We start from the raw sequence: 25634 nt of genomic DNA on the forward strand, positions 1-25634 counted from the left end.
ACTGCTATATTAGGTACATTTTTGAAATACTTGTATTTCTGAGTGGAATAGGATTTGAGGACATTCAGCAAAACACAGAGCATAGAGCAATAGAAGATATTTAGGGTCTAATATTCTATTTGGCTATTCTTTTCTTTCACTTACCAGTGCTTCATCTGTACATTGAAACACATAGCAAACAAAGTGGAAGCCTCCATTTTCTGAAGACTCTCTGCAGATGAACCCAAAGTGATCCACATGTCTAATTCCCTAGGAAAGAAACAACAGCAATGAAACAGTCATGCCTACTTTCAATGTTTTGTACCTGTATTTCTTTCAGGAAGAAAAGAACAAAATAGCATTACATATAGGCCACTTACCTCTGTTAGAGCTACATTAAAGACATCTGGCCATTAAAATTCTGGCCTGTAATAGAAATTAATACTTCCCAAATCTTTAATTTCAATTAAGTCAGACATTGTTATGGTTTTATTTTTGTTTTTAATGGAGGAAGTGTACAAGACCCATACAGTAGACCCAGAGATTAATAAATTCTATTCAAAATGTATTTTACTCTGAAATTTTCAGAATATGTGCCTGTGTGTTTAGTGATGAAAGCTATTATCATCAAATTAAAAAACAAAGTAATTTATGGAAAACAAAACCTACAAAACAAACAAATAAAAACTCAGGCAGAAGGACAGAGAAGCAAACTCTGTGGCACAAGGAACAGGGATTAGGAGTGAATGAGGAGCCTGATACATGCCTGCCTACATATACTGCCTCTGCATAGCAGGTCCTCAGTTAAACTCATACAACTTATATTCTTGAAAAGAACATATTTTTAAGGTTTTTTTCAGATAACTCTTCCATATAATTTTTCTCCTTTCATTCTCACTTCTTGAAAAATATGGCTCAGAGATCCCAAGACTTGCACAACTGTGAATCATGCTCACTGCAATCTCAAACAAGAGCGTGTTCCTGACCAGTGTTGCTTCTAGCTAATATTATTCACCCACTGCACACAGGAGTGAGTCTTCATCTCAGAAATCACAATGCAAAGCATGAAAAAAGAATGATGGTCTTATAAAATTACTGATTAATTAGCAGCTTTTCAATAGCAATCACTGAAACTGCTGTTGAGAGAATCCATGTGGAGTGCAAGGAGAGAGGATTACAAGTAAATATTCACAAGTAGAGAATATTTAAACAACAAAAAAAGATAAAAAGAATACACTGCAATCTTACCTGAGAGCAAAAGGATATTTCTTTAAAGCTTTTCTCAATTGCGACTTTTTTTGTGTCAGGACTGATAAGGTAAACTTCAGACTGGCCAATCTAAAAAGAACAAAATAAATTGCAAGATGCTAAAAAGTAACATTATGCTTCTTTTTGTCCCACTAGAAAAATGTTTCCTGGATATAGATCTCAATTTTTTTTCTACCTGTATATGTATATCAATTAGCATATTACTACCAGAAAGAATACTGAAACAACGCTGATTTGGCATTGAGAGCTCTGCACATTATGGCACTGAGGTTTAACGAGACAAGAAAATAATGTTTAAACAGATGAGAGCAATATTGTATCACAAGTAACCTACTTTGCACCAAGAGAAACACACTTACCCTTCCTTTTCTTATTTTCTGCAGTCTTGGACTGTACCACAGTCGCAGAAGCTACTTAATGAGACTGCTTTAAAATTTAAATCCAAGCATGTGCCTCTTCCTGTAGTCTACCGAATAATTTTTGTGAGTTTTATTGATTTATTTATGGCAGACATAACATTTAATTTAAAGCACTTAACTCAAAAACTATACAAACGAATTTACAGGAGTTTATTTTCTAATATAATTTATTCTTGTGCAGTTAGAAGATGATGCTAAGTATGGATAGGCAAAGGGCATTTTTAAGGTGAAACTATTGTTTTAATTTTTTCAGCTTCTGGCAACATCTTTGTAAGATAGTAACAGAAAAAATTAAATTCCTCATATTTTATAGCATGTCAGAGAATACTAAAAACAAGTTTCATATCAGATTTTAGGAAGGCGGGTGGAATTTGGATCCACTCACGAGCATAACTCGAAGAAACCTGCTTCAATCAGTACCAAATTCCAAAAGATGCACACAAAACCATCAGCAGCACCAATATAACTGTATTTTCTTAAGAAAGTGGGAAGGGACGAATTTCATGTGTGAATAGATCAAATCAGACATGCCACCTCTGTATGTCTAAAAATGGCCCTGTGCATTCACCTTCCACCTCTTCTTTCACTTCAACTAGTCACAATGGTTCTCCCCAGATGCCTGCTGGTTTCCTAGTATTGTCTCTGGGGCTGATCTTGTCTTTGTTCATGGGGCTATTCCTTCCAACACCTACTCAGCAGCCTCCTGATTGCTGCTGTCTTCCCCTTCCTGCAGCAAGAGGCTCATTCTTACTGCCCAGTCCCACAGAATTCTTCCACATTTGGCCCTTGGGCAGTAGTGATCATTTGAAGTCAACTAAACGAGGGGAAGAAACCCAGACCAATGAACATCTTCCCCCTCACCCTCAATATACAGCCAGGAGAAAAACCTAAAAATACCCCCTCCTCCCTCCTCAAATCCTAAGAAACTGGCTAGGAAAGCAGTTCTTCAGGAAGAAGATATGAAAATCAGGACTGTTTGAAACAAGTGAGGAGAGCTGCGAAATAATTAATCTGAATATTTTTCACACCTCATGCATCAACCAACCTTTGCTCCAGTCTTGGGCAAAATCTAAGTAACTAAATGAGAATATACCAACCATTTTTTCCTCTGGATACTAAGCTACTTGTAAGCACTTCACGTAGCCACACACAAACTGATGAGACCCAAGCATGCTGCCTGCATTCCCTGACTCAGATCCTGCTGAACATGGGGGAAAGGTAACCAACAAATTCAGCTCTGCCATCAGCTGCTGTCTGTGGATACTGAAGGCACAAACTAGAGTTACTTCACTTCCTTATATTCAGCTGAATAGGAAAAGAATACAGCTGTGCATACTAAACAATATTTTCCCAGGCAGAAAGCAACCCAAGACACAAAGCCAGATCACCAAAGCCTCACAATTTGGAAATGTGGCTGCCAGCAGGTGACTGACATTATATTCAGACTGAAGCTGCAGGTGTCTTTGAGAACTGTTGCATCTATTTAATATAAATCAAAAATTCACTCACTGGAGTAAGAGGATCTGGACCTACCTAGCCCAACTACAATCTCTCTATTTCTAAAATATGTGGCATGAATCAATAATGGAGTCATAATTTATTTAAAATTAGGCATTATTATTACAAAGGGTACTGTATTTTCTATGTGAAATACGTGCTCAGGGGAAGAAGGTGGACATGGCTTTCTTTACTAGGGAAGAAATATCTCTCCACCTTCTTGCACTCCCTGTTTGATGCCAGCCTGCCACAACCAAACAGAAGCTTTAATTCAGGTATAGCTGACTACGACATTTTCTGCAGGCTACTTTTTACGGCTATAACACAGTAGCAATCCTCCTTAAGGATTCTCTTTCCCTGCTTTACAAAACCTATAATTGCAGACACTCCATTACTGGCCTTAAGAATGCCCAGCTCCAACTGCAGCTGATGGATCCAAAATGACCTTAGGAGAGTCAGTCTTTGCAGCATCAGCTCCAGGTTTGCATTATGCTCAGAAGACACAAGCTAAGTAAAGTATGTTACATAGCTTATCTATCATGAGGATTTTAAGAGGAGCAAATATCACATTCCATACTTGCTTCTCAGTTCTTAGAAAATAGTTTTGCTGCTCACCTATCAAGGCAAAGGCATTGCTAGCCACGTGCAAGCAGGGCAGGAGTGGAGCCACGTGTGGAGTAGCATAGGAAGCTATTCCACTACTACTCCATCATTACACAAACATGCTGGCAGCAGGAGCACCTTCATCAATTACACTGCTTATCATGGGACAAAGTCTACCAGCTATCAGTCACGGTTTGGTCCTTCTGCTCTAGTTACAGATAATTCATTCCCCTGGAAATTTATTTCTGCTGTTACTAGTTAGCGTAAGCGTACATACCATTCTGCAATTGCACAGCTACCTACTAACTTGCAGTAACTTTCTAAAAACTTTCTTTAGAAGCCCAAGGTTGCAGGTAGTACTGTTTTAAACTATTTACCATAAACTTATTTAGAATATGTAAACCAATTTGCACTAAGAAGTAATGCTCTCCAGATATATAGGCAATTTTAAGATAAGCTTTGGTAATTGCAATTAAGTTATCAAAGAAGTAACTGCCATCTGTCAGAACATCTGCTTTGGTGTCTGCCACTCCAAACTCCAAGATGTGAAAACACCACCAGAAGCTGCAAATCTTGCTTTACCGTAAACAACATAGTCCGGTTTTCTGCAATGTCAGTTGGCTGCACAACACTGTGTCCATAGATGAGTTGACTTTTTAGGTTCAGTGAAATTGCATCTTCTTCAAAAGACCTGACAAAGCTGTTACTCCTAAGGCTTCCCTCTTGGAAATCCTTCTTAAAAGCAAAGGAACGAAGTCCAGGTTGAGAAAAAGATTTCCTAATTGGCCTTTTTTCCTCCTCTTCATTGACCAAGGGCTGGAACACAGACCGCAATTTGCTGCTGAAAGAGAAACCGCCAAAGTTATTGGCAGTTTCATGTTGCTGGGATGATGAGCTGAAATCTGAATTTTTTGTACAACTTGCACGATTAAATTTCTCAATGCATTCATCTATGAGTGCTGGAGGTGCATTTTTATGTGCTACCGTTACCCGTCCACAGAAGAGCACCTCAAACTTTTTTGCAAAAGGGTCTTCAACATCTGAGAGATTATTCTGAAACTCTTCTTGACGGGCAATTTTTCCAGCTTGTCGAATAGAGCTTATAATCTCAGGCACCTACAAGAGGGGGAAAAAATACACATTAACATCTGGTACTTTATGACAAGCAAATTGCAAATTATAGAGGCTCCCTGTTGTGATTTTCCTGGAAGGATACTTTGATTTAGTTTCAAAAATAAAAGACCAGTTAAAGTGATCTTGCATTTATTCAAGAGACACATTATAGCAGTTAAACACTGAGAAGAGGAATTTCTCAGTTGTCTCCTTGCCAGGAGTTCACCATCACTGACACTATGTCAAAAGTACTTTGTCCCTTGCAATGTTCTTCATCTTCAGTAAAACTTTTGCTGCTGAAGCAACCTTTATAATGTGACATATTCCAACTCAAAATGAAAGAGAGAAGTACTTCAAAAAGCATTCAAGAAGACATGGACTAATTAATTGGTAAAGTTATTTAATCTGTTATTTTTCACTCCCTTCTCTTACTCAAACACTCATGTCACGTAGGTTAATGAGTCTCGCAAATTTGCTTTCCCCTTCATAATAGAATATTACATTGCTAGGGCAGTTTGGTGGGGTTGTTTTTAAATGTAAATAGCTGTATTTTTTTAATAACTATATTCATTATTTTAGATGTTCGTTTTTATTCTACTATCCTAGATGACACTCTTAAATAATATTACTTCACATACAGTATGACTTGCAGGGCATCTGTATGAGACAGCAGTCTGTACAGATCACAGATGTTGTAATTAGAACCCAAACTGCCATGTGACACATTCTGAGGGACAGTAAACGGTCTCAGCTGCTGATATGGTTAGATGGTAGTGATAGGCATATGCTCTCTGCTAAGCTGCTGCGAGGCCAATGCTTGGTTACATCACACCACTTTGACTGACCTAGGAGATTAAGGTTCTTCTGCAGTCTGTGCTGCTCCTGCGGTAATGAAAAATGTGAGGCCACCATCTATGATTAGAACTGCTAATTCTGCCAGTTACATTTACCAAATTTACTTTGAGAAAAATCCATGCAAAGTGTGCTAATTTCCTGACAAATTTCCCCTGTCAAGCATCAACTGGAACTCACTTTACTTACAAATTTTTGATTCCAGATAGGACAGAAGGAAGCCCGAGAGCAGCAGACTAAATTAGCAGCCCAGAAGAACCACCTCCCCTACGAGAAAAGGCATCCCTAAACCTAGAGAATATTTTCAAGACCTGGCCTCTGGTTTATTTCAGACATTTTTATGGTTACCTATTGCTTAATCATAATGCAGTAATGTGCACAAACCAACTCAGGAAACAGTAAAGGACTTGGAAAGAAAGTCTGGACTGTGAAAATTGAATGAATATTGTGGGTGCTCATAAAGAGCTCAATAGGATTCCTTTTATAGACAAGAAAACAAAGATAAAGATACGGATAGATAGGCAGGCAGGCAGGTAGGTAGGTAGATTGATAAATACTCACAGACATATAGCTAGTGGATTTAAAACAGTAACACATTACAAAATAGGAACTCAGGAAGCATTACTTCACCCTTCAACACAAGGCATGAGTCATCAGCTAATCTTTCAGCAAAGACAATAGGGACGATCAGGCAAGAAAAACAGGGTCAGGAATTTTTTAGTCCATTCTCTGATATGTCACAAACCAGTCAGAAAGCCTTGGGCTCAGGCAGCTTTGTGCTGAACTTCGTCATACGCAAGAACAACATTGAGGGTATAACAAATCCTTAGTACCTCAAACAATATGCATTTGCTCTACAGTGAGCTTAAGGTCTACCTCAGTTTTATTTAGTTGTTACTCCTTCAAAGAAACAATTCTGAGTGGCATAACATATGAGAATTACAGTAAAACATAAAACTTCATTCTACCCACATTGGAAGCTGCAACTGCTTTAGCAATTTTTAATAAACACAATTTACTCTTGTTGGGAGTGTCAGGACTCACCAGCCATAGGCAATTTTACTACTGAGCTGCCCAGGATAACATGCAGAGACCAGCAATCCCACCTCCACTTCTGCTGAGGCTGCAGAGGCAGCAGCAAAGGACTGAGGCATTTTCTGAACTCTGCTTACTTTGGTAAAGCCAGGAACAGCAGCTCTCAAAAGAGGACCACTATCTCAACCACAGTTAAGCTCCCCCAGCTACACTCATGTCAATGACTATAAGGACAGTTTCCAGTAGGGCAGGTGCTGCAAGGGTTACAGCTAAAGCCCTGACAAGGCATTAGGGATCCAGCACATCTATGCACTTACTGAATTCAACTTCTTCAATGTTTTTTGTTAACACCTTGAACATTGACAAAATAGCTATTCAACAATGGCTATACCTAATATACAGACAGTGCTTAGGGAAAGACACTACATCATAAAGAAGGATTTTGCAGTAGTTAATAAACTTGGTCTGAGGAGACCAAGGAGACATCTTGATGAAAAATCAAGGGAAGTATTTATTTATTTATTTTCACACATGCTAGGGCTTGAATAATGTCATTGATAAGTAACAGCTGGCTTCCGTACTATACTTACTAAAAAACACAGACTCTTCTGTTCTCACTTACAGACCTAAAAAAATTTTCAGCCTGCTAATAAAATTTATTCCTTATGATTTGGCAATTGATGTAGAAGCAGCAGATCATCACCTCACTTTCCTGTGATGCTTATGTATGTTAAACATTTATTTTCATTAGTAAAGACAAGATCCATGATGAATGAAAAAAAAAATCCAAAATACTTATTTCCCTGAAACTGCTATTTGCCCGATCAAGATTTGTGCTCTTTTTATCTACCTGTACCACTCCAGACTTTTTACGCAAGGATGGAAAATAAACAGTCCACTTGCCCTCTGTATCCTCTGACACTGGCTCTCCAAGTGAACAGACCTGGATGCTTAGTAAATAAACATGAAGTAAACAGTAGTTAAAAATAAATATAATTTTTTCAGGTCATTAGAATAAAGATGTAGGCTCTATCTTGGCAAATGTTTATTAAGCACTGCTGGAACATTTCCAGATTAAGCAGCATGCCACTGGGTGATCAGTAACCACATCTCTTGCAAACCTCCAAAAATTAATTAGGATGTAAACAGAATCAGGTTTTATGGCTCTTTAATTTGTATCAAAACGCAGCAAGGATGAAATTGCTCCTGAATTAAGTTAATGTTGCCTGGAGTCTTTTAAAGGTTGTGGGCTCTTTCTGAACACAAGAATTAGATACACAATATGTTTACACAAGATATAATATATAAACAAGATATTTATCTTTTTTGTTTAATTACAAAGGTAGTTTAATTACAAGCTGGCATCGGTTGCCCAGAGAGATTGCAGAGTCTGCCTCCTTGTGGATATGCAAACTCTGACTGGACATGGGCTGAGAAACCTGCTCTAGGTGACCCTGCTTTGAGCAGGGGGCTGAACTGGATGACCTCCTGAGGGGCCACCCTATGCCACCCTGGGGATTTAGATACCAACTGCTTTTATACATACCTATTGGTAATTGTGCCTTCTAACCTGAACTTGCTAAGACAGTGGGAAAAGACTGTTGCATACAGTTAGGATTTCTTCCTGCCATGGAAATCCTCTTTTCTAGGATACTTCTACTCCAAAGTGTTTTCTGACTTGTTTCTTAATGCAAATATATAATTAGTGGATAAAGATTATTTCTGTAGTCAGAAAACCACTGCTGCTGACCTACAATGATTTCCCTAAACCCACAAAACTGTGTACAGAACATCAGTGTAAGCAAAAATGAACCTTTACCAAACAGAGAGCATTACCTTCTTATCACTTCAGGCCAAACAAGCCAGCTGAACTCAAGACTGAAATGTACACTGAAATGTACTAGGGAAAGGTTTTGTGTTTAGAGTGTCTGAATTAGATACAGAAAAAGATCATGTATCTATAACCATTAAAAATAACACTGGACTTGTGGGTTTTTTTAAAACGGACCACATTATTTCTGCCATAATGAGAATGTTTACTTTGCAGAGACAAAGCAGGGAACTGAAATGCTGAGTATTCTTGTGACTTGGCTTGTGGGTATTCAAACAAAATACAAACCAACACCTAGGACTTCCTAGTGCATGTTACTCAGTTACAAGACAAATAGCTACAGCTTCTATGCCGTGAACCAAATAATGAAAAAAGGCAGTAATTTTTAAGCATGCACAGGTTTGCTGCATCTCAAGAACAAAGAACAGCTCTTCCCCCTCACATAAATTCCAGTTGCATTTTTACCCCTTGAAACTAGCAGTCACCCTGAAAGTTTACATGCAAGCATAAAGAGGTCAAGGTCTTTATCTTGTCAGTAGATATAAGAAAGAGTTACTACTAAAGAAACTATTTTAATGAAAAGAGCCCAGTAACAGCTGAATGCAACAGCTGTCTTTTGGTATGTAAGACTAGACTAAAAAAAGATTAATTTCTGTTATGCATAGTAGCTAAAAAAGCAAAATGTGCCACAGAAAAAAACCTGCTAACACATCAGCTGGGAGGACTAGGTGAAAAAAGAAAAAAGTGGGATAATTTATTATTCTAGATGCTACGCAATGTTTATATCTGCAGTACAAATCCACTTGTTTATACCTACCAGTCTCTGCATAAGGCTCAAGCACCAGCTTAACGATTTCAAGGACATAGGGGGTTTTGTTTAACCTAAGCCAGACCTGTGCTGACTGGAACTGGTCTTACGCAACAGACTCCAGAAATTGCTGGAGACTGAAAAACATTAGGGTCAGATTCTTAGGTTGAACCTCAGAAGGTCTCACACCATCCCAGCTAGAACAAAGCCTTGAAAATCTTTCACAAAACTCTTCAAACAAGTAGATGTTTTGCTTGAATTTTGCTAGCTTACTCAAGCTAGAGAGGACATTGGAATTATTTTTAAGTGCTTTTACTTGCTTTTCTTTCCTGATCAATAGAGCAGGCTCAATAAAATATGTCAAGAAATCTAATACTGTTTGCTGTTAGTATCTTTCCTTCTTGATTTTAGTAGAGAGTATTGCTACAGAAAAGACAGGGTACACAGCTATTTATGGGAGAAGCTATATCATGGGAGAAGCTATCTATTTGTATCAGGACAGATAGCAATATTTTTGTCAACTGTAAGTTACAGTCATGGAATATTTGTAAAAGCAGTAGAATGAAGAAATTAAAATAATTTTTTAAACATATACAACACAGATAAAAGGTAATATAGCACATTATTTACTTGCATTTTTAAAAAGACTGCATAAAAGTTTTCATTTCAGAAGCTTGATATGTAATAAAAAGCAGCTGGTCTGTTTTCAGCACACTGGTGGCAAAATAGCTGTCCAGAAATCAATGCAGATCAGCATTTCCTGTCCTTACCACTCCTTAACCCATAGTAGTGGTCAACTGACTTCTTGAACACTTTTCTCCACTCATAGGATTTAAAGTTTGGCATTTTTAAACCAAAATCATTTTAATTAATATAGTTTACAGATACTCTTCTTCTTTTAAATTGAGATACTGCACAATTTCTCCTTCCAAAATCACAGAATGACTTAATTTGGAAGTGACCTCTGATGGTGCAGTCTCCCACATAAAGCAAGGCAAACTTCCAAGTTAGATACAACTTCAAACTTGGATCAGATGCTGGGGGTCACATACAGCTAAATCCACATAGGAATACCAAGACAAAATTTTCTTAGTCTCTGACACTAGCAGAAATTCAAGGGAGAAATGAGTTATAAACTTTGCAGTTCATTTCTATTTCAGTGAAAGGCCTTTTATATTCACATCTTATTTTAAGTGTCTTCACATGCTTTTTCTTCTTCTGTTATCTTGCTTTGAGACTGGTCTACAGTCTCCTACACCTCCCCGATTTTCTCCGTCACTAACTTCAAATCTTGTTTTAAAACATTTTTACCTATTGACCCTAAATAAACAGATTTATTTGATTTTTATTCCACCCACATAACCACTTTCAAACCCAGATTTAATTCAGGGAACAACAAAGTTCACAGCGATTCCAGTCCCTGGTTGATTACTGTTCTTGCAAGCTCCTATCAGATCTTCTGTGCATAGCAGATGCACCAGGGGTAGAACTGAAGTGACATTCTTACCTACAGCTCCCTAAGTACTTCAGATTGGCAGGTGCACAGAAAGACAAGCCACCCTTACTCCATGACTTCACTTCTCAACACATATGAACCAAAATTTAGCTGCTGTATCCTCACTGCTCATAAAACAGCTATAAACTGTGCCACTCTTAGTAGCTTCACTAGCCACACACCTTGGTCTAAGGCATTTCTCTCTCTAGTACATGAGATGCACTGGGTGTCTCACTTAACCAGGGAACTCATGAATGTCCTTTGAAAAGGAGAACAAGTTGGAGCACAACCAGAGGGCTGGGAGGGCTAGCCAGGGTAACAGCCAGCAGGACTAACCACAGTGGAGGTGTGCTGCTTAGGAAGGGCTGTGAAACCTACAAAAGCAAGACAAAAGTGTTGTTTCAGCCTTACTAAGGGAGAGTTCAACAGCTGAGTATCACCATGGGCCCATGAAAGGAAGAACAGTCATACACATGTTTACTTGTGGGCATGGTTTCCTTAGTAAGGTTTGAATGGGCATTATACAGAAAAAGGGATAAGTGAGGGTGATAAGGCTAAGACTCAAATTTTGCAGGGATGCTTTAAAAAGCTGATGAATCTGCACTAAAATTCAGAGGATATTCTGTGTGGGGCAGAAGAGAGTTCTCTGTTTAAATCTAGTTCTTTTTGACCTGGATGACTGGATGAATGCCACTATCGTTGTCTCAGATGACTGACACAGTAAGCACAGTTAGCTGAAGAATAGAGCTCCATGTAGTCAACACATACTCTTTACAGTTTACACATTATCATGAAGAACTGTAAAGGGGACTAGACTTTCCACACACATTAAGTGTTAGCTCCAGAAGACTGTTAAAGTACTGCAGATTGATGTCATGAGTACTGTATGCCACTTTCACAGTATCGCATTCCTTTTAATATTACAGGCAAATCTCAGCTCGAGAACATTCCTCATGATTCCTCAGCCAGACAGAAAAGAGTACACTTTTTGAAAAATTATGTGAGTTTGAGAGCACTCCATATAACTTAAAGAGGCAAAAAAGGTTTTCTTTCCTCTTGGAAAAAAAAAAAACAACCAAACCCAAACCAGTATTTGCAGAATCTGCTCATGGATATGGTAAACAAGCTCAGAAATAGAAGTTAAGTGTACTCAGTACTCTATTGAAGTTGGACTGTTCAGTTTTGAGACGGTGCTTTCTCCCCAAGAGAGATGAACCATGTTGCTGATACACTTAAAGGGTTTCTTACATATGCTTTTAAGACATACCTTATTTGAAGCCTGAAATACAAAAAAAAGCTGGCTACTCTCCATAAATAAACCTCCATTTCCTAGATTGCTTCTTACTTTTGGACCCTTCCCCATGAAAATGCATGACCCAAAAGCAAACTGCAGTTGGCAAAATCCCATGTGTGTTTAGAATACCTCCAAATGCAACAGCACCTGACTAGTTCTGAAGGGGTTGTTCCTACAAATTGTGCTTTTGGGAAGAATACAGGTATACTCTGCCATATACCTGGTGTGCTTATTACATGGTGTTCACTAATTCATATTTGCCCAGTCCTTTCTGTCCTTACAATAAAAATCATTTTCATCCTGCACAGCTTTATCAGCTCCTCCATTCAGTACCATAAACGTAAATGGAACAATTGTGGAATAAATTAAAAGATATTTCAAATAAGGTATTAACATCTTCAGATGTATTTTCTCCGTATTTTGTTTCAAAGGTTTCTTTTCACACAATTTCACAAATGAAAACAGCATTTCTTGTCTAGTTGCTGGTCATACCTACAGGGGTCCTGGCTCACATTTTACAAGGTGAGTACTGAACAATGAGGCAATACCTGTTGCAAAGCTATGCCTAGAAATATCTGTGTTCATTCATTATCAACAGAGATGAAATCCTTTTTTTTGGGAGAGGTGCAAGATGGAACTGCAAGCAGCTCCCTTCACAGGGCTGAGACAGGTTTGGGACTTTGCTGGAGGCTATGGGGTGGGAAACAGAAGGAAGCCTACTCTTAAATAGCTATAAATGGAAAAAGGCAGCATTGGCATTTCAAAGCTTTCAGGACAAGAGTTCTTTTCTGTTTTGATTTTTTTTGAGGCAGGGCGGAGAATTTGTCTTTTATAACTGAAAGGCAATATCAGGACTTAAAAATGGAAATTAGGTAGTAACTTTTTTTTATAAATTATTAATCAGATTAAATTTCATTTTTACAATAACATACAGGCTCTCTCCTGGTTTCCTTTGCTCCTGGGCTTCTGGCAGTTACCAAAACTGGTACAACTGCCAAAATAGGGGTTAACAAAACAGACAGAAGTGAATATAATTTCTTTACAAATTAAAAAAAGCCTGAAGTTCTTCTGTCCTTCTTATCAATATCCAACTCCAATCAAGAAAAGAAGAAAACTCTATGTGTATCCTCACAACAACTAAGGTTATTTCTGACATCACCTTTTTGCTGGCTGACCCAAATGCGTCAAAATCTCCCTCCTCTCAAAATTTATTTTGATGTTTTCACAAAGGAAGGTAGTGGGGGGAAGTCAACCTATGAACACTTTTGGTTGACATGATGTGTAAGTTTTATCTGCAGCAGAGTAAAACACCATCTCTTACTCTGACAACAGAGTTGACAGACTTCCAAAGGAAACAGCCAGCCACACAGCCCTTCCTCCTAGGGCTGCTGGTGGGCAGCATAGGGACAGATGGTTTTTAATTGGAAGAAACTTACTTGAACATTAAACTTACAAAGGCCCCAGGGGAACTGGAGCGAAGAAGCTGATCAGCTTTTCCCAGCATTCTGCCTGATTGGTACAAACTTCTGATTTGCTTGTGGATGAGCACATTTGCTGCTTTGTCATATAGTAACAGATTTCAGCTGCCTCAGGTCAACTCCCAGGAGAGCAAGATGGGAAAGTAATGACTAACATCCCATGAAAACTACTCTGACTTTCACTTAAAAGAGCAGTTAGTTCACCAGTTTCCATCCTTCTCTGCTAACAGAGAGAAAAAAAAAAAACAGAAGAAAAAATGCTGATGGAATTATAACAAGCTACAATAAATAATTTTTATATGATTCCAAAATTCATAAACAAAACCACATCAACTGCATTAACTGTTTGCATACAAAAAACATGCTTTAGTCTAAAATGGTCAGTCCTCAATGACTGTACGTCAAGCAGAAATGTTGCTTTCACAGAATGATAAACTCTGTAGGTTACATACCAATGGGACATACCCAAATCTGAAATTCCAAAACATATTACTGGTTCAGGTTCTGGGTAACAACAGTTTTATTAAAGACAGGCCCCTCATACATAATTGTCTAGAACTCCAAAGCACTTCTACAAATTTTCTTTTCCATGACTTGCATTTGAGGAGATTAGAAGCTATAAAATGCTCAGCAGAAACAAAACCAGCATGAAACATTTAGTGCCAACCATCCAAATTTCCATGACAACGGCTTCAGTGAGCTCACCTCATTGGTACTACAGCAACAGACCAACAGTTCAGTAAATATAGTGAGGCAACTGTTAAGATCTGGTAAAAGTAAGATATTTGGCTATATAGCTTCTTGAAATAAACATATAAATCCCCCAAAATGGTTCATTGAAAAAGAAAGAAGCTGTTTAGTTTAGCTCAGCTTTGCCATTTTCAGTAGCAGGGAGTGTGCCTGTGCAATTATGCATAAGCAGCCTGTTTTCCCCAAACCTGCAATTTCACAGAATATCTGTACCTGAAAATCCTGTTTGGTAGCTGCATATCAAAGGTTTTCTCTGGAAAAAAAAACCATGCTTTTGATTACAGTGATGGTGCTGCAAAGGTATAAAGAGAAACATTCACATGTCCAAAGCTAGCAACTTTTTGAGTTGGAAAGAAGCTTCCAGATACTCCAGAATAATGTTTGGTTTGAAAATGTGACCATCAACATGTGTGCTTACATACACTGTGCCCTGAGAATGGAAGGCAACAAACATTTTTATACTCTCTTCACAGTTCTTCAGTTAGTAACAGACAGAAGTTTAGGGCACAGAAATTCCAGATAACCTCTTCAGGCCTGATATTTTCACTAAGCACTAGGCAAAAGGTCAATATCCCAATAAAACAAAAATTCCCTGATGGGCCCTTACTCCCTCCATCCACTGTGCCACAGTGTGTCCACACAGCCAAAGCCACGTGTATGCTGTTTGCCCATTCTCTAATTGGACTCTCAAGTATAATCTGGTGTGATTACTTCACTATTTTATTTTGAACCAGGAATGTGTTTGAGAGTGGAATTCTCCCATTCCACTTCTTGTGTGACAGACTACATTATGGGGATATCTCAAAACACCAGAACTGTCACCCATTTAACAGAACTAAACCTTCATTTTGTGATACATTTCACTGCAAACAGGCATTTGGTTTAGAGCACCAAATTAGGGGCAATTCAAAGTGAAAGTGACTTCCCAGAGTGAGGTATAGAACCTATCCTCAGCATCAGCAGCCCCCCTTGAACAACATGTTGCTGTATGGCACTTACTAACCTAGAGATCACCTACAGGGGATTTATTTCATCCAGGCTAAGAACTGCAGCTTTTGTGCACCTGGCCAGCTGATCCAGGAATACTGGCCTGGCCTTTTGGGAACTTGGAAGCACAAGGGAAAAGAGGAAGCAGAAACCCTGTTGTTATGCTCTAATCCACTGAAACAGGGTAAAGGTGCCTGAACCTCCCTCTTGCCTCTTAGCAAGAAAACCATGCTTTTCAGAAAGATTTTACTTTAAAAAATGGATACTAAGCAAGTTTGCAGATGATATAAAACTGGGAGGAGCTGTGACTCTCTCAAAGGTGGGGAGGCCCTGCAGAGCAAGCTCGATAAACTAGCAGATTGGACAATCACCAAATATAGAAGTTTAACAAGGGAAAGTGCCAGATTCTGCACCTGCAATGGGGCAAACCTGGATGTACAGACAGACTGGGGAATGAGATGCTGGAAAGCAGTTCAATGGAAAGGGACCTGAGGGTCCTGGTCCATGACAAGTTGAACATGAGCCAGCAGTGCCCTGGCAGCCAGGAGGGACAATCCTGTCCTGGGGTGCATCAGGCACAGCATCACCAGCCGGGCAAGGGAGGGGATTGTCCTGCCCTGCTCTGGCCTGGGACGGCCTCACCTCGAGTGCTGGGGGCAGTTTTGGGTGCTGCAGTATAATAAGGATATAAAGCTGTTAGAATGTGCCCAAAGGAGAGCAATGAGGATGGTGAAGGGCCCTGAGGGAAAGCTGTATGAGGAGTGGCTAAGGGCACTCAGTTGATTCAGCCTCAAGAAGAGGAGACTGCGGGGAGACCTCATTGCAGTCTACAACTTCCTCATGAGGGGAAGAGGAGGGACAACGATCTCTACTTTATGATGACCAGTGACAGGATGCGAAAGAATGGCCTGCAGTTGTGTCAGGGAAGTTTAGGTTGGATATTAAAAAAAAGTTCTTTGCTCAGAGGGTGGCTGGGCACTGGAACAGGCTCTTCAGGGAAGTGGTGACAGCACCAAGCCTGACAGAGTTCAAGAAGCGTTTGGACGATGCACGTGGTGTGATTCTTGGGGGTGTCTTGTGCAGGGCCAGAAAGCTGGGCTTCATCCTAGTGGATCCCTTCCAACTCAGCTTATTCTGTGATTCTGTGAAAATGCTCCCATTAAAATTCTATATTTATGCATTAATGCATCTCATGATTTGTTATTGTAACTCGCTTCAAAAGCAAGAATAACTGAAAACAATTCAAGTACAATTCAGTAGAATTAACTCCGTGACAAAACCAATACACAGTAGCTAAAGTCATTCCCCTGCCTCAGCTTTTGCTCTTTGAGTTCTGGCTGCTTTTCCCAGCTCTGCTACCTCATCTCCCCATACAAATTAGTAAGCACCTCTTGACATATTTTGTGTATCTTAACTGATATGTAAAATACTACCAAAACAGAGGCTGAGAATGTTTTTCCTCTGAGTCACTGCCATCCATAAGTATTTCAGCTTGAACAGTAGAGCTGTAAAGGCTTCTAATTAAAAAAAAAAAAGGAAAAGTCAAGCTGTAATTCTATTAATTGAATAATAATTTAATAATTCCATTGAGGATTTACTTGTTAAGTCATTAGTCAACCTCTGTACACCATACACCACAACCTCAGTTCCTTCAAATTTAAAATAAAATGGTTCAGAAGACTTCTTGAAAGTATTTAAAGCTTTTATTAGATAGCCCAGTAAAATAATTCCAACCCCTTAAAAGAGAGGTTTCTCAGAAATGCTGCAGCTTCTACATGCAGAATGATGGGAAGTTACAGACTGTAAAGAGGTTCTTTACCTGATTTTTCCCTAAGGATATTTCTGTTTATGGGACCCAGAGTGGAACTGCTGCTTTGGTGTTCTCATGAACACCTTTAGTACACATAAAAGACTGCTTCATTATAGTAGCCTTTCAAAAAAAGCTTATAATGTGAAACAGTATTTTAAATCATCAAATGTAGGGCAAATAAAGATAAACTGCAATGCTGCAGACATATGTATATACGGAAAAAAATCCAAACAAACCCTTAGTATTATCTATTTTTGAAATGACCTGGGGTTTTCCCTAATCCTGCAGGATTTACTAGTAGTTTTGCTACTGGTTGGTTCAGAACATATTAACCACATGAAGACAGCTAGCACCAACTTTCAGAGTGCCTGTCAGCAAAGAAAAGCAAACTGTGTTTTGAATTGCAGAGGACAGAACCTGCACAAAAGAGCAAGCTCAGCTACCTTGTCAGGCTTGGTTTGTTAAATCTGAAGGTCAACATGAACCTGAAAGAAGATACTCATGAGAAATTAATTCAGAAAGGCATAAATGATTCAAGAGAAAAACCCTGCTAAACTGCAATCTACATGGCCAGGAATTTCTCTGTGGAAAGCTCTGCTCCTTACTAAGCACCCCTAATGTAGCTGACAAATGCAGAGGACACTGCCCTACTACACCTGTGCAGCCACACAAAAGCCATGTGAGCGACTATACTCCAGCCCTCTCCCATCAAATGGGGAACACCTAACCAGAGCAGGTGCAATTTGAGCCTGGCATGCAGAAAAAGAAATGGAAGGATGAAGAATAAAAGCAAATAGTTCCAAAGGGAACTTAAGTGCTGAGTAACTGAGGGGTTTCACCAGAGGACTGACTTCATTTCCAATGCTGAGCGCATATTCCTCAGTCATCAGCCGGGCCCCCGCAGGGGCAGGCGGGAGTGACTGGCATACAGAGAACAGTGCACTTCAACTGCTCGGTGTTTGTGATAATCGGCATTTATCCGAAAGCTGTCAATTGGCATCAACATTTTACCCCAACATAAACTGACCTGGAGAATCACACTGAGCAGAAACATAGTGTTCTCTGACAAGGGCATTGTGCAAGCTTGGGCACCAAAACACGGCTCTGGCAGAAATCTGCACTTTCTCTTTGCTACACTGCTGGCATCCAGCCTGGGAGACAAGTGAGGGTCTGTCCTTTCAGCCCTACCCACAGCATCAATGGCTTCAAGGAGATTCTTCCACACGCAAAACTGTGGCTTTTGAGCCTTCCCTCCTCAGCAATTCCCAATTCTTCCCTGGCACTAGCTCTCTATTAACTACTTGATTCTTGATACAGCATGCAAGTATTCAAATTACTTTACAATTAGGGTTAAGGGATAAATGCACTAGCACAAACAAGAGTTGCACCCCCCCACAGAATACCACCACCACTTACTCATCTACCCAAATAATTTATCTTAAGTAAGATGAACTTAAAAGTAAGACAGGTTTAACAAACGTGTAAATTTTTTGGCTCTAGACTGTTTTAAAATGGCTGGTTATGAGGGCTCCTGAAGAGACCAAAACTTGATTTGTTTGGCTAAAATGTAAATCATTCACTGAGAGATTAAAGATAACCAAAGGTACTCAACTTTGCTAGAAGCTGAGGGGAATAAAAGAAAGAGGCATATTAGTTAAAATGGAGCAAAACATCCTCATAAATAAGTGTGACATACCCTAGAACAGACCAGCAAAAAAAGCCAAAATCATCCTTTCAAAACACTCTTAAAAAGGACCAAAAAAAAAAAACAAAAAGGAGGGGATTTCATTGCCATTATAATTTTCAGTCTCTCATTCCTCTTCATTCCTTTGCAGAAGGCAAATTAATTTCTTTTGCAGCTTCTGACCTAAACTAAGAAGTATATCATTACTCCCATGCATGCTCCTCCAGAGGTCTACTAGGCACTCTGTTATATAGAGAATAGTAGGAATGATGGCAAAACAGCAGCAAGTTCAATTCTAACACAGAATAAAAAACTGTGTTTGATTACAAGAAATATAAGTGGCCTTTCCAATATTATTTTGATTACTTTGTCAGTAATGTTTCATGGCACAAGCCATGTAACCACAACTTGTATGGACAGAAACTTTCTTTGTTGATGATTTGAGAGCTTCCCAAACTGCGGAAAGCTCATAGGCCCTTCCGACTCAGAAATCCTTGGAAAAAAAACCCAAACCAAACTAAAACTTACTTCTTGTTTTGCTTTTGGGAATTTCAGAGCATCTACTGTGCATACACCCTAAAATCTGATTTTCATAGGGGAAGGAATCCAAACAATTGGCTTTCTCGACTCAAGGTGCAAGATTAGCCAGCCCAGCTGGGGACAGCTACACTGCAAACCCACGCTTTTCTTCCAGTGCTGGTGGCACATAAGTGGAGGTTCCTCAAGCTTCAGCACCACACTCTAGCACTTGCAGCTCCCCTCAGGAGGGAGCATCTCTTAATAATTATAGAAAAAAACTTGAATTAAATTGTGTAACTTTGCTTTGCATTTTATCTTATTTTCTTTACTGGCTCCTTCTTGGTTTATAATCCTTCAGACAAAATAAGTAGAACACAGCTATTAAATCATATACAGCACCTTTTTTTTGTAACTAGAAAGACAAACTGTATAAATTTCATAGCTAGCTGAGAATCTGAGGACACATTTACTCAAAATTCTCTATTTATACAGTTTCTTGCACTAAGAACTGTTTCAATTTCTTAAGCAATCAGTTCTCTAATTCTGGTTGCTGTAAAGCTGCTTCCAAATAGAAACTTGAATTATAAAATTAGCAATTTGTAAAGAACTAAGACAATATTTTTTTTACTAAAGCTGTATCAAATATTATAGGAAAAGAAATAAAATTATTTCTAACACTTGTCACTGTATTATTACCTCCTACTAATGAATTAATAATGTGCCAGTTTGCCACTAAAACTCTGCATGTCTTTTTTGTGACATTTTTCAAGCCCACAATGATTACTTTTAGTAACAGTTACTTCAGTGATTGAAACTGAATATGAATAGTCTTTGTGTATCTACCAAAGCACAAAACTGTATTTCCTACTCAGAACAGTGCAAACATAGTTTACACTTCCAAGAGACTGTGTTTTCAGGTGCTTAGTCAAAGGTTTCCTTTAAGTCAGTTGTCTAACTTCGTATCAAACCATGCAGGATAAACAGGTATAACGATTCTTTTTTATTTAAATTATTGTATGAGAGTAAAACGAGTCAGTTCTTTAGAATTCATTACCCACAGAACCATCATACAGGGAGGGGTTCAGCCAGCATCCATATGGCCAATGGGGGCAACATCAATCCACATATGACTCAAGTGGGGCTTTATCCTCCAGTCCAGAATAGACCCCACAGCTGAGCCTGGCAGCACTGCAAAACTCAGCCCTGAGGAACCTGTGTGTAGGTAAGAGACAAGCTGGGTGAAACTGCAGGTAAAAATGTGTCAACAAAATATATTAAAAGGTAATGTTTATACAAACACCAGGGAAATCAATTTTATAGCACATGGGAGTAAATTGCTTCACATGTAAGTATCTGCAGGCCTGGTGACTTGCCTGGTGAGACTAAACACCTTACTTAAGTGGGGGGGGTCATTCATTTTTAAGTAAGAGATGCAAGGGGACAGCTTTCCTTCGAAGGGGGCAGTTCTTTCCTCCTACAGTCCTTCCCTGTTCTGGAATGGGCCATCATCTTATAAATACTGGAAAGCCTTGCATTTGTGTTGAAAGCCCACAGCAATAGCTCCTACATTTTAACTGATCAGATTTTGGCGGGCAGGAAAGTTTTGTCTATTAACGAGCCTCATTTTACATTTCTAAGTACACTGCCTTGCTTTCCTTCCCAAATTAGTGCTGACAATTAATGGCCATCAAAAGAATAAAACTAAGTAGTTGTGAGGAACCAGCATTGAAATAATTAGTGTTGAAAGCCCAGAAAGTACTCCTAAAAGCAGCCAGAAGTGCGTTTGTGCAAGAGCTTGTTTCTCTAAAAACACAGTGAGCTCCGTGTGCTACAAGTTCTGACCTCCTCCGACACCAACTCCTCTGCGACCAGCTGCCTTGCCCAGCTGGCAAGTGAACAACGAGGGAAGGAAATCAGCCATGCCTTGGGGGCATCCGTGAAGTACTTACTCAATGGCATCACTCATCCTTGACAGCAGCCCCCTGCACAGGAGACCGGCACATTTATCAGAGCCGGGACGGGCATCAGCCGGTATCGCTCCTGCAGATTGCACGGCAAACTGGGTCTAAGGTTATGCATGAGACAGAGCCTGAGGAGTGACAGGAGAGGTCACTACACGTGCTCCACCCAACAGGTCTTCACCCAGAGACAAAAAGGCAAGTGGAAGACAGAAGGATACATTTCCATTTTTCAGGGTGTGTCTAAAAGTCAGCAATCTCTTTTCAAAACAGAATAGAGTAAATCCTTCTATCTGAGAATCTGAACAAAGGCAACAGTCACTGATCAAGCACTTCATTCTTAGTATCTTCTGAGGGCAGGTATTTCACCTGTTAAATATTCAGGAACGGGGATGCAGAAGTAATTAAGTAACTGACCATTTACACATGACAACAGAGGAGGGAGAATCAGGTTTTATGTTGACTGCCTAGCAGCCCACGCTGTCTGTTGAATTTCAAGATATACGGTTTTTTCCCCTCAGCTAATTTATTCAAGGAACCTACAATTCTTGATTGCCGTACAGCTGTTTCACACACTTGTCCTCTTTTACATGTTGAACTGTGCCTTGAGACAGAACATCATTTTAGCTCCTTCATAATAACGGCTACTTTAGAATTTTTTTAAACATCAGTTCAAAGCTATAGTCTAGAAATCTTTAACCACCTTTACTGCTTTGTATCCATATGTAATTTCAGTTACAGTGGAAAATCCTACTGAAGCTGTAGACACACAGATGAAGAAAGCAGCACGACACATGCATTGTCATAGCAAAACATGTAAGTGTCCCACTAAAATCCAACTTATTGTTCTTCATAAATTCAGAGTGTAGTATATGATAGAGATAACTCATGCTTTGAAACTGTATAAAAATTATAAGATCCAGCCATGCCTCTGACCCCCATGGCCAGAAGCAGGGCCTTCTTTCTATTCAAAGATTTCCCGGACTCGCCCAGATAAAATCATGCCTATTAACGAATGAATAAGTCTTTCTCGGGCAATAAGCAGCCATTTCCCAAGAACGTCCAGAACATTCAAGGAACTGCACCTGGAAGAGATTACATCGAAGACCGGCGACGTCCTGGCTACAATTGAAAAGAAGACTATTTCGAGAAGCTCAGACAGCCATCCAAACCTATGGACTAACTTTTGTACGAGTCTGTTACATATGAAGGGACATACAGAAATCTTATGACATTTCTGCTTCAGGCGGAATAAACTGTATATAAACTGGCTACCTGAAGCAGTTGGTGGGAACCACCGGGGAGATGCTGACACTACGTCCGTCCGAATCAAGTTCACCCAGCCTCAAAGTCCGGGACTGATGCTGTCTTGGCTGTGGCGGTTTTATGATATTCTATCTAGTTGTCGATCTAATGAATTTATAAAATTATTTTTTTATAAATTTGGCTGCCGATTTGATCATTTACAACAAGGGCATGACAAAAACCATCGAAAAAAAAAAGACTCCAAAACAAACAGTGGGAGCGCTGTTACACATTCCCCAGAGTGCAAAAGTAGCGTTAGACTTCAAAAGGCACTAAGATCGGGCCTTCCGAGCAGTTTTAATCTCAGCTCTCCCCTTTGGCAGATCCGCAGCAACGTAGAACAAGTCGGCCAGACCTGCAGCGCCGCTTTTAGCCCCTAAACCCAAGCCATGTCTGACAGCACGTTGACTTTACTTTGAGTGCTCCTCCGTTTCCCTGGCTGAACAATAAAGCAGGGCTCTGCTCCCTTCCCAGGGATGACTGACTTGCCTGGAAATCTCACGCGAACATCTGAAAGCCCGAAGGCTGGACTTTACTTCCCGAACGCGGAGGGCAGCGGGCGCCGCGCCGCCTACCTTGGCCACCCAGCTGAACAATGGTGACATCCTAGGGGCTCCGGCGCGGCGATCCCCGGCTCCGGCCGCTCCTCTCCGCCTCTCCCGCCCGCCGCTCCCACTGCCTCATGCGCCGGGAGGGACGGGCCCGCGCGGACTCCCGAGGCGTCCCCGCCGCCGAGCGCCGGCCGGCGGCACCGCGAGCGCTACGCGCCGGGGACACTGCCCGTGGCGGCGCCGGCTGCAGCCGCGGGGTTGCGGGGCGGGAAGAGAAGGGAAAGGAAGGGCCGCGGCCGCGTCCCGCCCCCGCCGCGCTCCGCCTCCGGCGGGGCTCCTCGCCCCCGGGCTGCGGCCGCCCGATCCCGGCGGGCGGGAAGGGAGCGGGCTCGCCCTCCGGCAGCGCGCCCAGCAACGCAGGCAACCGCCGGCCGCCGCCTCGCGCTGCCCGGCCACGTAATGCAGAGCTGACCGCGGGACTGGTTCGTAACTAAAACTTTCTGGGAACATCCTGGCATCGAAGCCATTCCTAACATTAAAGGATCGAGCGAAAAAGCATCTGTTTGAAACCACTGTGAAATGTTACACTTCCAGTCTGTCTTGCCATTCGTGTTAGCTAATGGCATTTGACATAACACGCTAGCAGCTCAACTTCTAGAAATCAGACTGTCGTTCTGGAAAGCCAGGCAGTAGTGTACATGTTTCCAGCAGGTCCAGGGATGTTACCTGCCACTCAGCCAGGAATGCTCATTCCTGACGTTGCTCCGGCTGAGCTGGCTAGGAACACCCTCCTCTCCTACTCAGTGGCTGTAGGGCTGCCTGAGACTACTAATTTTCCTGAGTTTGGAGGAAGGGTACGGAACCAGGAAAGGAAAAAAGGCTTGGAGTTCACAGGAAATAATCCACTAGGCTCAAAACAAAAAGCCCTTTATTTTCCACCACCTCAGAAACAACATGAAGAACTAGATTTGCACAATCATAACAGTAAAAGCATAGGGATCTGCTAGGCACTTCTCAATAAAATTCAACTGGTCAAATTTAGATGATGTAAGCTCTTTATGCCCAAAGACACTCTCACTGAGACAGCTACTCCACTGTGAGTATGCCCTGCACACGCTTGCACTTGCACACTTATGGCCAATGGAATGATCTCCAAGTCAGAGCTGACACTGCTCCAGTTGTTTGAGTTATTAAAATGAAAACAGGAGGGGAAGAGTGACATCCACGCATGTGGGCTGGGGAGAAGCAGAGCCAATCTCACAGCTCACTGAGGCAGAAAAGGGGCAGTTTTGGTGCCTGCCCCAGACTGCATGACCCTGAAGCCCTGGGTTTGGTTCATGCAAAGCAAACAAGGAGGCAAGCAGCCAGAGAGCTCTGTCACCTCCTAACTGGTGCTGGTGAGTGCCTGAGCACTGTTGCATCTCTGCAACGGGCCACAGATGGATGAGGGGGCAACACAAAGGTGATTCTTCTCAGGCTGTACCCAAGCTACAGTTTCTGAAATGAAAACCTTAACAAATGCATTTCAGATCTTCATAAAAGGAGAATGGAGTTCCATTTTCTAATAGTTCTACAGATTAGAGATAATTGACAACTATGGCAATGGCTCTCTCTGTGATTATGATAGTGGCCATGGATATTTTGATTGTACAGATGTTCTTAGTCATAAGCCCAATAAGTCACTAAATATGACTGATACCCATTCTGGTAGCAGTCTCTAAAGGCTTACTGGCATGACAGAGGGAGAAATTTTCACTGCTGCTACTGTTCATGATGTACAGAGTACATACGTGAAAAAAATAACATCTGTTCTCAGGGCCTTAAACTCAGAACTTGACAAGAGCTCTACTTTTATTTCATGAAGTAACTGAGGGCATGAGCAAGGCAGAATGCTCCTCCTCATTATGTGGTGCTCATAGTTGTACAGCATAACCACTATATTTGATGGTAGCATGAGAGTCTCAAGAGTCTCATTTCTCTAATGCGGGGTGTGAACAATACTACTTCTAAATAATTATTTCTCCCCCTTTGTCCGAGGAGATCCTGCCAGCTTGGGAGTTGTTCCAGCTCCCCCTTCCTGACTGACATCTTTACACAATTTTAAACTAACAATACACCTGCCCAAGAGTCTACATTAAACACAGATGTCAGTCAGGATATCTGGCTTTTCACCCTGTCTGCAACTGGCTCAAACAGCCATTTCCAGTGTGTCACTTCACACTACTTAATTTTGAAACCTGTTGCATGCAGTTGTTATAGTGACATTTGTATTTTAAATGCACTCTGAAAACTTCTACATGCTTCTATAGGATTGGGTAGGAGAGTGGTCTTGTGGTGAAGATACTGAATTAGGAGACAGAATAACAATTAATTAATTCCAGCTTCTGCTGTTAACAT

General features: G+C 40.6%; 1 protein-coding gene across 7 annotated transcripts in view; it reads right to left on the minus strand.

The window, feature by feature from the left end:
* The window catches only part of TBC1D1 (TBC1 domain family member 1), a 101434-nt gene that overhangs the window by 48181 nt on the left and 27619 nt on the right, over positions 1-25634 (minus strand). For 6 of the 7 annotated variants that reach the window (XM_059845008.1, XM_059845007.1, XM_059845009.1 and 3 more), the window contains exons 3-5: positions 4350-4883; positions 1228-1317; positions 145-249 (exon numbers count right to left, since the gene is read on the minus strand). In XM_059845008.1, the coding sequence (XP_059700991.1) occupies positions 145-249; positions 1228-1317; positions 4350-4883 (729 nt within the window). Of the gene's footprint in view, positions 1-144; positions 250-1227; positions 1318-4349; positions 4884-23261; positions 23422-25634 lie in introns of those variants that run through there. The other variant, XM_059845013.1, reaches the window with a different exon arrangement.

This window comes from Haemorhous mexicanus, chromosome 4 (genome assembly GCF_027477595.1).
Source record: "Haemorhous mexicanus isolate bHaeMex1 chromosome 4, bHaeMex1.pri, whole genome shotgun sequence".
NCBI classification, from domain to species: Eukaryota; Metazoa; Chordata; class Aves; order Passeriformes; family Fringillidae; genus Haemorhous; species Haemorhous mexicanus.